This window comes from Pristis pectinata, chromosome 5 (genome assembly GCF_009764475.1).
Source record: "Pristis pectinata isolate sPriPec2 chromosome 5, sPriPec2.1.pri, whole genome shotgun sequence".
NCBI lineage: Eukaryota > Metazoa > Chordata > Chondrichthyes > Rhinopristiformes > Pristidae > Pristis > Pristis pectinata.
In genome coordinates, this window is record NC_067409.1 from 11,510,767 (window position 1) to 11,524,160 (window position 13,394).

The 13,394-nt window shown below is 41.7% G+C and overlaps 1 protein-coding gene across 2 annotated transcripts in view; it reads right to left on the reverse strand.

The window, feature by feature from the left end:
- xylb (xylulokinase homolog (H. influenzae)) overlaps positions 1 to 13,394 on the reverse strand; it is a 202,915-nt gene that overhangs the window by 155,075 nt on the left and 34,446 nt on the right. For both annotated transcript variants that reach the window (XM_052016789.1, XM_052016790.1), the window contains exons 7-9: positions 12,042 to 12,107; positions 7,427 to 7,499; positions 6,392 to 6,510 (exon numbers count right to left, since the gene is read on the reverse strand). In XM_052016789.1, the coding sequence (XP_051872749.1) occupies positions 6,392 to 6,510; positions 7,427 to 7,499; positions 12,042 to 12,107 (258 nt within the window). The remainder of the gene's footprint in view (positions 1 to 6,391; positions 6,511 to 7,426; positions 7,500 to 12,041; positions 12,108 to 13,394) is intronic.

Below are 13,394 nucleotides of genomic sequence, written 5' to 3' on the forward strand. Positions count from 1 at the left end.
CAGCGAGGCTTCACAATGCTTGGACAGGTTGAGCGAATGGACAAATGCATGGCTGGTGCAGTATAATGTGGATAAACGTGAAGGCAAGCTTCCAAGGACCAATATGAGCAGAAATTTCTTCATGCAATGTGTGGGGAACCTGTGGAATTCTTCACCACAGAAGGCAGCTGAGGAAAAAAAAATCATTAAATATATTCAAGAAGTAGCTCCAAAAGCTAAGGAGATCAAGGGATATGGGAAGAAAGAATGAACAAGCGACTGAATTTGGATCTTTAACATGATGGTATTGAATAGCACAGCAGGCTCATATAGTGCTTTCCAAATATATATTCTGCTTTTGAAAAGTTTTGTGTTAAGACCTTTCAAAACCACAATCTCCCCCATTAAGGACATGAACAATACGTGCACGAGAGCACCAACATCCGCAGGATCCACTCCAAGTCACACACGTCCTTACTTGGGAAATGCATTAGTTCTAAATCCTTGAACTCCTTACCCAACAGCATTGTGAAAGTGCCTTCAAAAGAGGGATTGTAACAGCTCACCACCATTAGGGTGAACAATAAATGCTGACCTTGTCAACAACATTAACTACTTGAAAATATAGCAGATTTAACTGTGCGTAACTGTATTTCTGTGTTTTGACCACAGAGCGGTGCTGCAGTGCAAACTATAGAAATAGAAACACAGAAAACCTACAGCACAATTCAGGCCCTTCGGCCCACAAAGCTGTGCCGAACATGTCCCTACCTGAGAAATTACCAGGCTTACCCAGAGCCCCCTATTTTTCTCAACTCCATGTACCTATCCAAAAGTTTCTTAAAAGACCCTATCATATCTGCTTCCACCACCATTGCCGGCAGCCCGTTCCACGCACTCACCACTCTGAGTAAAAAACTTACCCCTGACATCTCCTCTATACCTAACTATGATCTATTCCTCTGTGCCAGCTCCTGATATTACTTTTGTGACACGAGATGGGTTTAGGGTGGAGCACCCCCTTAAATTCAGCTGCTTGCAGAAGTTTGCCTCCATCTTCTCTGTAGTATGCAAACCATAATCCAGCAGATGGGTCCACAGCAGAGCCTATCTCAGTGCAGAGTGGTGAAAAGCAAGACTGGATCATTGGCCTGACCCTTTTATAGAACCACAGAACACTACAGCACAGAAAACAGGCCATTCAGCCCTTCTAGTCTGTGCTGAAACTTTATTCCGCTAGTCCCATTGACCTGCACCCAGTCCATAACCGTCCAGACCTCTCCCGTCCATGTATCTATCCAATTTATTCTTAAAACTTAAGAGTGAGCCCGCATTTACCACATCAGATGGCAGCCCGTTCCACACTCCCACCACTCTCTGAGTGAAGAAGTTCCCACTAATGTTCCCCCTAAACCTTTCCCCTTTCACCCTAATGCCGTGTCTTCTCGTACTTTCTCTCCTAATCTAGGTGGAAAGAACCTACTCACATTTACTCTGTCTATACCCCTCATAATTTTGTAAACCTCTATCAAATCTCCCCTCATTCTTCTACGCTCCAAGGAATAAAGTCCTAACCTGTTCAATCTTTCCCTGTAACTCAACTCCTGAAGACCTGGCAACATTCCAGTAAATCTTCTCAATCTTTCTCCGCACCTTCCGTCCATCAAGCTTCCCACCAGAGTGAATCTAATCTCCACTACCAATATTAAAGTATTCAGTCTACGTTACCTCCACTTCAGTCTATGTCACACCAACCTCAGCAGTCAAACTGCAGTACTATTGAATCTGGGCATGTTCAGAGGCCGAACTCCAAGTCTTTATCAACTTTTCCACTGAAGCATACAAGAGAATGGGCCTTACACCCAAAACAAAGATCTTCTAACAACATGTCCCCTCGCACACTATTTCTTTCTATTTCCATTTATACTTTGCTCATTAAAAAAAAGATCAAATGTATGTAATGGATAAAATTCAAATCAAAATTTTCATTGTGGGCACAAGAGACTGCAGATGCTGGAATCTGAAGCAACAAACAATAAGCTGGAGGAACTCAGCGGGTCGAGCAGCGTCTGTGGGAGGAAAGGAATTGTCAATGTTTCTGGTTGAAACCCTGCATCAGGACTGAGAGTAGAGAGGTGAGGTGGCCAGTATAAAGAGGGGAAGGGGAGTGGTGAAACAGGACCCCAAGGTGGCATGACATTTTCATCGTATCATGTTTTTCCAATTACTTAATGTTAGTATATCACCCCCACCGCTATACAATATAGCCCTCCAGTAATAAAGGCTCATATTGAGTCCATGGAAAACATAGAAATGTCTCAGAAGCCACCAAACATCAAAGATGGAATCCACCATCATCTTCAGTGCTCCAGCATAGACTTTAGTCAATTGAGAAACAGGATGACTGAAGATCAGGTCTTCGTACTGGGCACAAAACCCATGGTCTACAGGGCAACAGTTATCTGTGCCTTCTACATGCTTCTGAGATTTAGATTGCCTACAGCAGGCAATCCAAGGCACTGGAGAGTATCTCTAATACAGTCTCTGCAAATTCTCCAAATCCATTAGAAGGATAGACAAACCAATGTAAGCATCCTGCGGCAGGCCAACATCCCTAGCACTGAAGCTCCTAATAAGTTGTCAGAACACACCTGGAGTATTAGGTGCAGTTTTGGTTTCTTTACATACTTGCCATAGAGGGAGTGCAACAAAGGTTCACCAGACTGATTCCTGGGACACTGGGGCTGTCTTACGAGGAGAGATTGGGTCAACCAGGCTGCGTCCACTAGAATTTAGAAGAATGGGAGGGATAGATGATGAAATGGAGGTGGGAAAGCTGGAAGCAAGATTGGAGAATGTTGTGTTACTAAAGGAGGATGTGAAGAGTGAAATATACAAAACTCTAGTGGCCGGGGGATGTGGTGTTGCAGTCACAGCCTCAAGATGATACAGAATAAGACACTTAGGATTGAGATGGGAAGTGGTGGTGAACATGTGGAAATCTCTACGACAGAGGGCTGTGGAAGACAAGCTGCCGAATACATTTCGGAAGGGGATAAATAGATTTAGAACATAGAACAGAACAGCACAGTTCAGGTCCTTCAACCCATGATGTTGTACTGAACTATTTAAACCAATGACTCCTAATTAATCTAATCCTTCTTCCCCGCACATTGAGCAGATCCTTCCCTTCGCTGCATATTCATGTGCCTACCTAAGAGTCTCTCAAACACTCCTATGCCACCACCACCCCTGACAGCAGATTCCAGGCCCCCACCACTCTCTATGTAAAATAAACGCCTCGCACATCTCCTTTGTACTCTTCCCCTCTCACTAATACATGCCCTCTAGTATTAGACATTTCAATCCTGGGGAAAAGATTCTGTCTACTCTATCTATGCCTCACATAATTTTATAAACTATGATATCTCCCCTCAGCCTCTGCTGGTCTGGAGAAAACAGCCTCAGCTTGACCAACCTCTCCTCATAGCACATGTCCTCCAAACCAGGCAGCATCCTGGCAAACCTCCTCTGCATCCTCTCCAAAGCTTCAATATCCTTCCTAAAATGAGGCGACCAGAAATGAACGCAATACTCTAAATGTGGCCTAACCAGAGTTTTATAAAGCTGTAACACAACTTCCTGGCTCTTGAACTCAATGTCTCGACTAATGAAGGCAAGGATGCCATATGCCTTCTTTACCACCCTATCAACCTGTGTGGCCACTTTTAGGGAGCCATGTCCCTGGACCCCTAGATCCCTCTGTTAATCAAAGCTGTTGAGGATCCTGTCACTCACTGTATCCTCTCCCTTTATGTTGGATCTCCGAAAGTGCAGCACTTCACACTTGCCCAGATTAAACTCCATCTGTCACTTTTCCGCCCATATCTGCAACTAATCTATATCCCACTGTATCTTTTGGCACCCTTCTATGCAATCCACAACACCACCAATCTTCGTGTCGTCTGCAAACTTACTCACCCACCTACCACCCTATCATCCAAATCATTTTATATATATATATATATATATATATATATATATATATATATATATATATATATATATATATGACAAACAGAGGTTCCAGTACAGATCTCTGTGGAACACCACTAGTCACAGACCTCTATCCAGAATAAGGCCCTACCCTCTACCACCACTACCCTGTCATCTATGGGCAAGCCAATTTTGGATCCAATCAGCCAAGTCACCGTGGATCCCATGCATCCTAATTTTCTGGATGAGCCTACCATGCGGAACCTTGTCAAATGCCTTAGTAAAATCCATGTATACAACATCCACTGCTCTACCTTCATCAATCACCTTCGTCACCTCCTCAAAAAACACATATCAGATTAATCAGACATGACCTGCACTGCACAAAGCCATATCGACTGTCCCTAATTAGACCATGCTTCTCCAAATGCCAAAATTCTTATCCCTAAGAATCCTCTCCATTAGTTTCCCTACCATTGATGCAAGACTCACCGGTCTATAATTTCCAGGATTATCCCTATTTTCCTTCTTGAACAAAGGAAGGACATTAGCTACCCTCCAGTCCTCCGACACCACACCTGTGACGAGCGAAGATACAAAGATCTTGGTCAAGGCCCCATTGATCTCATTTCTCGCCTTTCTCAGTGACCTGGGGTATATCTCATCAGGCCCTGGGGACTTATCCACCTTAATGTTTTTCAAGAAACATAATACTACCTCCTTCTTAATCTCAAAATGCCCTAGCACCTTAGTATTCTCCACTCTGATCTCACTATCCTCTACATCCTTCTCCTCAGTAAATACCAACACGGATCTCACTCACATCCTCCTCTAAACACAAGTTTCCTCCTTTATCCTTGAGTGGTCCTACCTTCTCCCTAGTTATCGTCTTGTTCTTGATGTATGTGTAGAATGCCTTGGGATTCTTTGTAACCCTACTCGCCAAGGGCTTCACATGACCCCTTCTAGCTCTCCTAAGTCCCTTCTTGAGCTCCTTTCTGGCTCCTTTATAATCCTCAAGCACCCTGTTTGATTCCAGTTTCCCAAGCCTTACATATGCTTTTTCTTGACTAAATTAACTACCTCTCTCGTCATCCAAGGTTTCTGTATCTTGCCATCCTTTTCCTTCCCTCTTATTGGAACAAACCAGTCCTGAACTCTGTGCAGCTGGTCTTTAAACAACCTCCACATGTCAGGTGTGGATTTGCCCGAAAACAACTCTTCCCAATTAACTTTCCCTAGCTCCTGTCTGATGCCCTCATAATTTGCCCGATTTCTAGAAAAAGAGACACAGTGAGAGAGCAAGAATATGGATTTAAGATAGAGAATGAACAATGATCATATTGAAAGGCAGACTAGACTCTACGGACTAAATGAAGTACTCCTCGCCTACTTTTTAGTGATTCTATGCTTCACCCTTTATTCCAATGCTAGTTAACTTTGTGTAGAAACAGTACCTTTCTTTTATTCATTCATGCAAGGTGGATGTCCCGAAAACACTCGAGAGGTTGATGGTGATGACTCACTGCACTCTTGAATTTCTACACTCAGTGCAGTGAAACTTTTGCCAATTGGTGCCATGGGAAGGGCAATACACTTCCAAGTCAAGATGCATTTGACTTAGAGAATTGCCTCCACCAGCAGCTGTGCATAGAATCACAGTCAGGCAGAAACAGAGACTGCCGCAATCATCATTTATACTAATCCCACTTTTTTATTCTACCAACGTTCTGTTCAAATCCCCCTAGGTTCTGCCACTCACTGACTTACACTGCCCAATTAACCTACCAACTCTCGTCTTTGACCAGCAGCATCTGGCTGAAGCCCACACGGCCTCAGGGACAACGTGCAAACTCCGCACAAACAGCACCCGAGGACAGGGCTGAACCTATTGCTGGAGCTGCGAGGCAGGAGCAGCTTTACTGTGTTGCCCTAGGTGTCAAGGGAGGGTGATTATTGGGTCATGGCAGAAGCTGGAGGACTGGCTTGGAAAACGGCAGGGCGTCAGGCAAGGGTCATGAGCTTGGGAGTGGGATTGGAGTCACTACCATAGGATGGTGGATTCCCCCTCTAAGTGGCATAGAAGCAGGCTTCAAGGGTGCATTGGGAGCCTTCTTCTGCAGGACTATGGGCCAGGCCAACCATATGTCATTGAAAATTCTAGAAACAGTGTCCAGATGTGCACTGAATTTCACTGAACATCACTATGTACTGTATGTTACTTGTCAGACAGAGGACTTCAGAATAAAAAATCTCAGACCCTCATCTACTCCTACTGCAATACAATTTCTAGGCACTTAGCAGCTCCTTAGAGGCCCATTTTCTGTGTCTTAGCGTTACTGCAGTTACCTTAAAGAACTTAAAACAACTTTTGATGGTACTGTGATATATATTAAAAGTTTCATTACGTTCATACCAATACAGAGTGCGATGGCAGCGGGACACCAAGCTTTTCCTTCAGATAAGGAGCACAGGCATCAAGACACTGCTGAGACCACTCATGGGTATGGATATCCATCAAATTCATACCGGAACCTAGAAAAAGGCAGAAAAGATGCGACAAACTGCCTGTGAGTGAACAAGTGAGAGTTAGATGGAGAAAGTATTATCTTCACTACTCCTTTCGTTCTCATTTCGGTCCCCGATTTTTATTATGTCAATTGGATAATAATTTTCTAACTTACAAATTATTCTCACTCTGGGCATTTACAAAAATGCTGAAAATAAACATCACCATGTCAATTCCATTTTCTTGTATCTGCCAATAACTTCCCAGCATTGAATTCTAAACATGTTAAACAAGTTGAACTCACATCAATCTGCTTTTGGAAATTAGAATATTATCAAATCAAAGGGAATACTGATCAAGTGTAAATTCCTGGTACTGCATGATAAGTCTGAATTCTTTCCACATTCTTACAGAATGGTCCAGCATATCTGTTATTTGCAACTCAAGTTAAAAGCATTTCTTACCTACTGCTTATAACTGAGGCAGTTTTCACACCACCAGGAACAGCTACTTTCTTACAGTCTTCAGGTTCTTGAACTGACCTGAACAACCCTAATCCTACCTCAGCAACATAACACTACAGACCACCTCTTGCACTACCATGGACTTGTCTCTGATTTTGCACTAATATCTTGTTTTGCACAGACCTTTTTCTTCTCTGTCTTGTATAATTTATGTTCTGTGTGCTGTCTGAATCTACGTGCCTTTGATTCTGCTACAAGCAAGATTCTCATTGTACCTTTACCTCACCTTAGTTGTACATACAACGATAAACTTGACTTGACACAATGTAAATCAATAAGTGACAGGCTCATTCTAATGCTGGTCCAAATGATTTATTCCTGTTCTAAATAAGTTTAGGATTGTTTTCAGTTAAACTAACTTCAACTGTCAAACGTTGGGAGTAATTTAAACAGCTGATCTATGAGAGAGTGCACTTACCATCACTATAATCAATTGCTGCATAGTTTCCAAGAAATAGGGAAGCAATAAAGCTGCTGACCAGAGAGATTCTCTGCAAAGAAAGGAAGTCAGTGTTCACAAACTATTAAGATACATGCATTAAAATCATTTAGAGAAACAAAGGACTGCAGATGCTGGAATCTAGATGAAAAACACTATGATGCTAGAGGAACTCAGCAGGCCAGGCAGCATCTGTGAGAAAAGCATGTGCTTGTCTCCATGGATGCTGCCTGGCCTGCTGTGTTCCTCCAGTATCATGGTGTTTTTCATTAAAATCATTTTCTCAGCTCACATTCAATCAGGGGACCATAGATTGATCAGAAATAACAAACCACTGTAAAGAATCTACATTATTTTAGGATGATGATGGAGGTATGAAATATTTTCCTCAGTCAAGCCAAAGTCAGAATTACACTAGTTGTAGGCTTTTTCAATCTCAAGTTACCATTTCTGCTTATGCTATTTTAAAAACATTCAAGCCTGATGAAATCTAATTTCTCTATTTCTTTTAACCTAACCTGTCACCAACTCGAAGCAGGATCAAATCATCAGAGAATGCTGATCAATGAAAATTGCTGGTAATGGCCTGATACATTCACTTAGGGTCAGAGATATGTTGATAAGGCAAGATAAAATAGTGGGGGAGGAGGTCACTGTGGAGCATCCAAACAGTATAGATCAGTTAAGTCGTATGATTGCCTTCTTTGCTGTAAATTTTAAGTACTAGGACAAACAAGGACAAAGCCTACTGAACATAGCGACCTTAGTCTGACGAGATGAACAATGTTAATGAGGTGTCCAAGGTACCAATGTTAAAGTCTATCCAATAAAGATTTAAAACCACAGAGATCCAAGCAGCAATATTCTTAAATAAATAAATTATAGGGTTACAATTTAAATGGTGCACAGAAGCATGAACTGATGACCTGGATTTGGTCAGCAACTTTAATGTGGAAAATCACTTCAGTATGCTTTGGAGGCATAACAGGAAGATAGAGCCACCAAACAAAGATGCAAAGATATTCGGGTGATCAAAACTCTCAACTCTTATGCTGCTTTCAAGGAGAGGGGGATGGCAAAGTTCCCTACATTACAATGATGAATAGTCTTCAAAACTCCCTCACTGCACGTAAAACCATATTGGATGGTCTCAAGGTTGTGTGAGGCATTAAATAATTTCAAGCTTTTCTTGTTAGCTATTGCTAGTCAGAACAACACTCAGATTCTTGGTTACTTTCCACCCAAAGGATGTTTGCTGATTTGTCTTGGGTCAGTTAAGAATTCTGAATTAAAAATAACCTTAGAGCCTTCTGTACTAACTTGATAAAAGTCACAGGGCATGGAAGTCATCAATTAGAAAGCAGTTTCTGAGAAAAAGTTCATTGTCAATATTTGATTGGTTCCCATCTTAATGATGGTAAACTGCAAATGTTGGCTTAATGAAAAGGTTCCAGATTCCATTCGATTCCTTTGTTTCCAGGTGAAAGGACACCCTAGGTTAGCGTTCTGGTTTGTTCAGTCAAGTGTCTGAATGGCATGCCCTGACCTTCAGAGCTGGCTCAGTGCAATTTGAGCCTCAAGCGTTTTTAAAAGGTGACAAGTTAAGAAAGGTTGGTGTGCAAAGAGATCTGGGTGTCCTTTCACTCCAGCTAAAATACAGGTTTTGCAAACAATTAGGAAGGCAAATAGTATGCTGGTATTTATTCTAAGAGGATTTAAGTACAGGAATAAAGATGTCCAACTGCAATTATACAGGGGCTTGATGGGACTGGACCTGGAGTATTGTGCACTGTTTCAGGTTTCTTGCCTAAAAGAGAATATACTTGTCATTGAGGTAGCACAACTATTATTCATCAGACTGATTCCTGGGATGACATGCTTGCTGTAAGAGAAGAGACTGAGTAGACATGGCCATATTCTCTAAAGTTTAGAAGTATATTCATTGAAACTTATAGATTTCTTACAGGCTGGATACAGGGAGGATGTTTCCCCCTGGCTGAGGATCTAGAACAGGGATCACAATCTCAGGGTATGCAATTTAGGACTGAGATAAGGAAACATTTCTTCACTCAGAGGGTGGTGAACCTGTTGAATTCTGTACCCTGAAGGACAGTGGAGGCTCAGTGATAGAGTTCATTCAAAAGAGAAGTGGACAGATTTTTAGATGTTAAGAAAAATGGAGGACATAGCAATAGCTAAGGAAAATGGAGCTGAGGCAGAAGATCTGCCCAGATCGTTATGAATGAATTAGCAGAGTTCAAAAAGCCAGATGGATACACCTGCTCCTAATTCTTATTATGTTTTTATGACGCTGAGAATATTTGCATCAGAGAAGATATTGACAGTGGTTCACCTGTTGGTATATTTGGAAGATTTTGCTGATGCTGGTACCTCTCCAGGGCCTTGTCGTAGTTACTCTCTGTCTCTGAGGACGGGGATCATTGCTGCCCAGTCGACCTCGAGTTCTGTGTCAAGTTTGAGGTCTTGATATTCAAATACCTTTCCCCATGGGGTCAAAGGCTGAGTTAGTGCACTGAAGGAGATGGCATATTTCATTGTCACTGTCTGCCTTTGTTGAGAGGTGACTCCAAACATATTGGAAGCAGTCTACCTTTTCCAGAGTCTTGTCATGTGGGTACATGACAACATTGTTGGAGAGCAATGTAATGCAGTGGATGATAAGTGCAAGGCCCATCTTCAATGACAGATTCGATGACGAAATGGAGCTTGGACTCTGACCACATGTGTATGAGAGTCATCTGCGTACTGTGACTCAATGACTGAGACTGAAGTAACTTGATCCTGGAGCGGAGGCAATGAAGGTTTGAACTGTTTCCCATTTGCCCTGCAAGACAGCTTCACTCCAGCGGAAAGGTCCAGTATTCCCGGTGATAAAGGTTGAAAAAAGTGTTGATATGATGATCCAAGATTGCTCGTCACCAGTCTGCACTGAGATTGGGTCTGCTGTGGATGTTCCTGCTGGTTAAGAATACTGCCTGTATGCCATCATGTAGCAGAAGTCATGAAAATGCCTGACACCAAACTTCCCAAAAAGGCCCATTACACAAAGCTCTGTCACAGCAAGACATCACTAGGTGGACAACAGAAGGCTCCACAAAAGCACTGAACGTTCCACCCACTCATGGGAATCTTTGGTGTATGATTGCTTCAATAAGTAGGAGCAGAAGGGATAGCACTGAGAACCTTGAGTCCATTCATCACGAGTGCAGCCACAAGGGGCGAAGGAGCATACAATCGACCAAACTATCCACCCACTGCCCATCATTCACCACCTTCTCGACCTCTGGCATAGTCTGTGGGTCCCATACACACCTCATAAGCCACTTCACAACCCTCAGGACTGGAACAGAAACAAATTATCCCAGTTGTATCACAAGGGATTGCATTAAAAGAAGACAATTTTATGCCAGGGGAAATAGTTCATACCTTCTAGTTCCTGTGAGCATCCTCAACCCTGAGGGACTGAGTAAGAAAATGAAACAAGTGCTGAACAGTTTACAGTCCCTTGACATCTAACAAGACCACGTTGTAAATTTTACACTTGAATGGTTGTCACAGAATATTGGTAAGCAGAAAATTCACTGGTGTCACTGAAGAGAACAAGTACCTCGCAAATAATTAAGTCTAGCAGCAAGAATCCTTATAAAGCAATGAAGGAGCTGAACATAAAATGAGATTGCATTCTAACAGAAGTCTTCAGACCCACTTTATGTAAAATCCATTACCAATGTATCAGGATCATAAATAATAGTAGAATGGAATATTTCCTTTGAGCAGTTTTGTTAAAGGGTTATTATTATAAATTATAGATGCAGTCACAATTAACCAGTTGCTCATTCCTTGTCTGAAAAACACTTTCCTGTAAATGGTGGTTGAAAGGCCAGAAGAACAGTAAATGTGTCCCAAACATCTGTCAAAATACTATATGACAAAGGAAGATTTTGCTTTACTACATGTTCATAGTAACAAAAAAATGCAAGAAAGAGAAGCAAGAGTAGGCCATTCAGTCCATCGTGCCTGCTCCCATACTGTTGCTTCATAACACAATAACAGCATAGGAAATAGAAGCAAGAATGGACCATTCAGCCCTCATCACCACTTTCCTGCACAACCCTGTAACCCTCAAGTCACTTAATATCTAAAAATCTTTGGCTATACATATTAATCAGGTCACCAAGTAGAATTCTTTTTAAAATTGGGGCATGGGATCATTTACATTGACCCAAGGGGGAAGATAGTGCAAAGTCATCCAGAAGATGTCACCTCTGACAGAAGAGTGACAGCTGCCAGCATAGAAATTTTCATCTTTTGTCTCTGGAGCCTCATTCCCTTCTGATTCAAGGGCGAGAGTGCTATTAACTAATCTATTGTTATACTGCATCATTATAATCACTAATGGCAAATGCATTTACTACCAAGTCCAAAGCTACAGCATTATGTCTCAACACTTTAGCACATCTTACCGCTAATATTTTGTTGATTTTGCAACTACTTTCATTAATCCCAAAACCCACATTTTATCAGTCTTAAATGGCAGTTATTCTGTTTTATGTCTATGTTTCTGGCAGTCTACCTCAGTTTTCTTGTATTCTTCAGGGTTCTTCTTGTTGATCTTTGCAATTTGGTTTCCTGTGAAACGCTGTGTGGTGCAAAACACATCAATGTTTAAAAGATGACCAAAAACAAACCCTATTGCAAATACTCATTAGCATTTCAGATAAGTAAAATGAAGCAAAGCCCAATTTAACACAATTTCAGTTTAAATAATTAATGATCAGCAACTACTGATAATGATTTGACACCTACACTTGCTTCAGAATAGAGTGTGTCAACAGAAATCTGCTATTTGCTCAGTCACTTTCCCAGTTCTGATGAATCTTTGACTCTTGAAGGGATATGGCCTGACCTGCTGAGTGTTTTTTTCACAGGTTCTTAACATCTGCAGTTTTTTGATTTGCAGTTATGTTGACCTATTATTTTTACCTATGCACAGAGCATGGTCCAGTAGCATCCAAGGGCCTTGATTTTTAAGCAAAATCCAATCTTTATTAACTCTAGAAAGTTTAACTGTGATTAAACACCTAAAGAGCTTTAAAGTTAGTTTTACGTAGCTAGTTTTTCTGCAAATGGTCCGAAGTTAAACCAATGGAAGGATATCCTCTAGGGAACATCTTGCACAGCTTAACGGAATCAAATGTACCATTTTATCTGTGCCTTCAACTCATGGCACTTCTATAGTTAATATGGTTGTTAGAATTAAATCTTATTGCACCTACTCAAACAGGCCTAGAAAATAATTGAATACGCAGTTCAGACAGCATTTAGGGAGAGAAATAGAATTAATTTCAATGGCTCTTCACAAGGACAAAAGAAATAGAAGCATGAATAGGCCATGCACCCCCTCAAGCCTGCTCTACTATACATTGAATTTCTAGCTGATCTGCTGCCTCAACACCATTTTCTTGCCCTACACCTCTATCAATCAATTTTCACTGATATCCAGAAATCTATCCATCTTACTTTTAAATGCAACCAATGACTGACCAATCAGGATGGAGAATTTTAAAGATTCAACATCCTGAGTGAAGAAATTTTTCCTTATTTCAGTCCCAAATGCTCTGCCCCTCATTTTGAAACTCTGGCCCCCAGTTCTAGATTTTGCAGCCAGGGCCAACATTGTGCCATATCCATCCTATCGAGCATCTAAGAACTTTGCGTGTGTCAGTTAGGTCAGCTCTTGTTCTTTTAGAAACGGAGATTTGGCCTACTACTCATATGGCAAAAGTCCCATCCCTGGAATTGGTCTGGCAAATCATCACTGCAGTCCCTTTGGAGTACTGCACGGTAGTGTAGCAGTTAGTGTAACGTTATTACAACACCAGTGACCCGGGTTCAGTTCCGGCCACTGTCTGTAAGGACTTTGTAC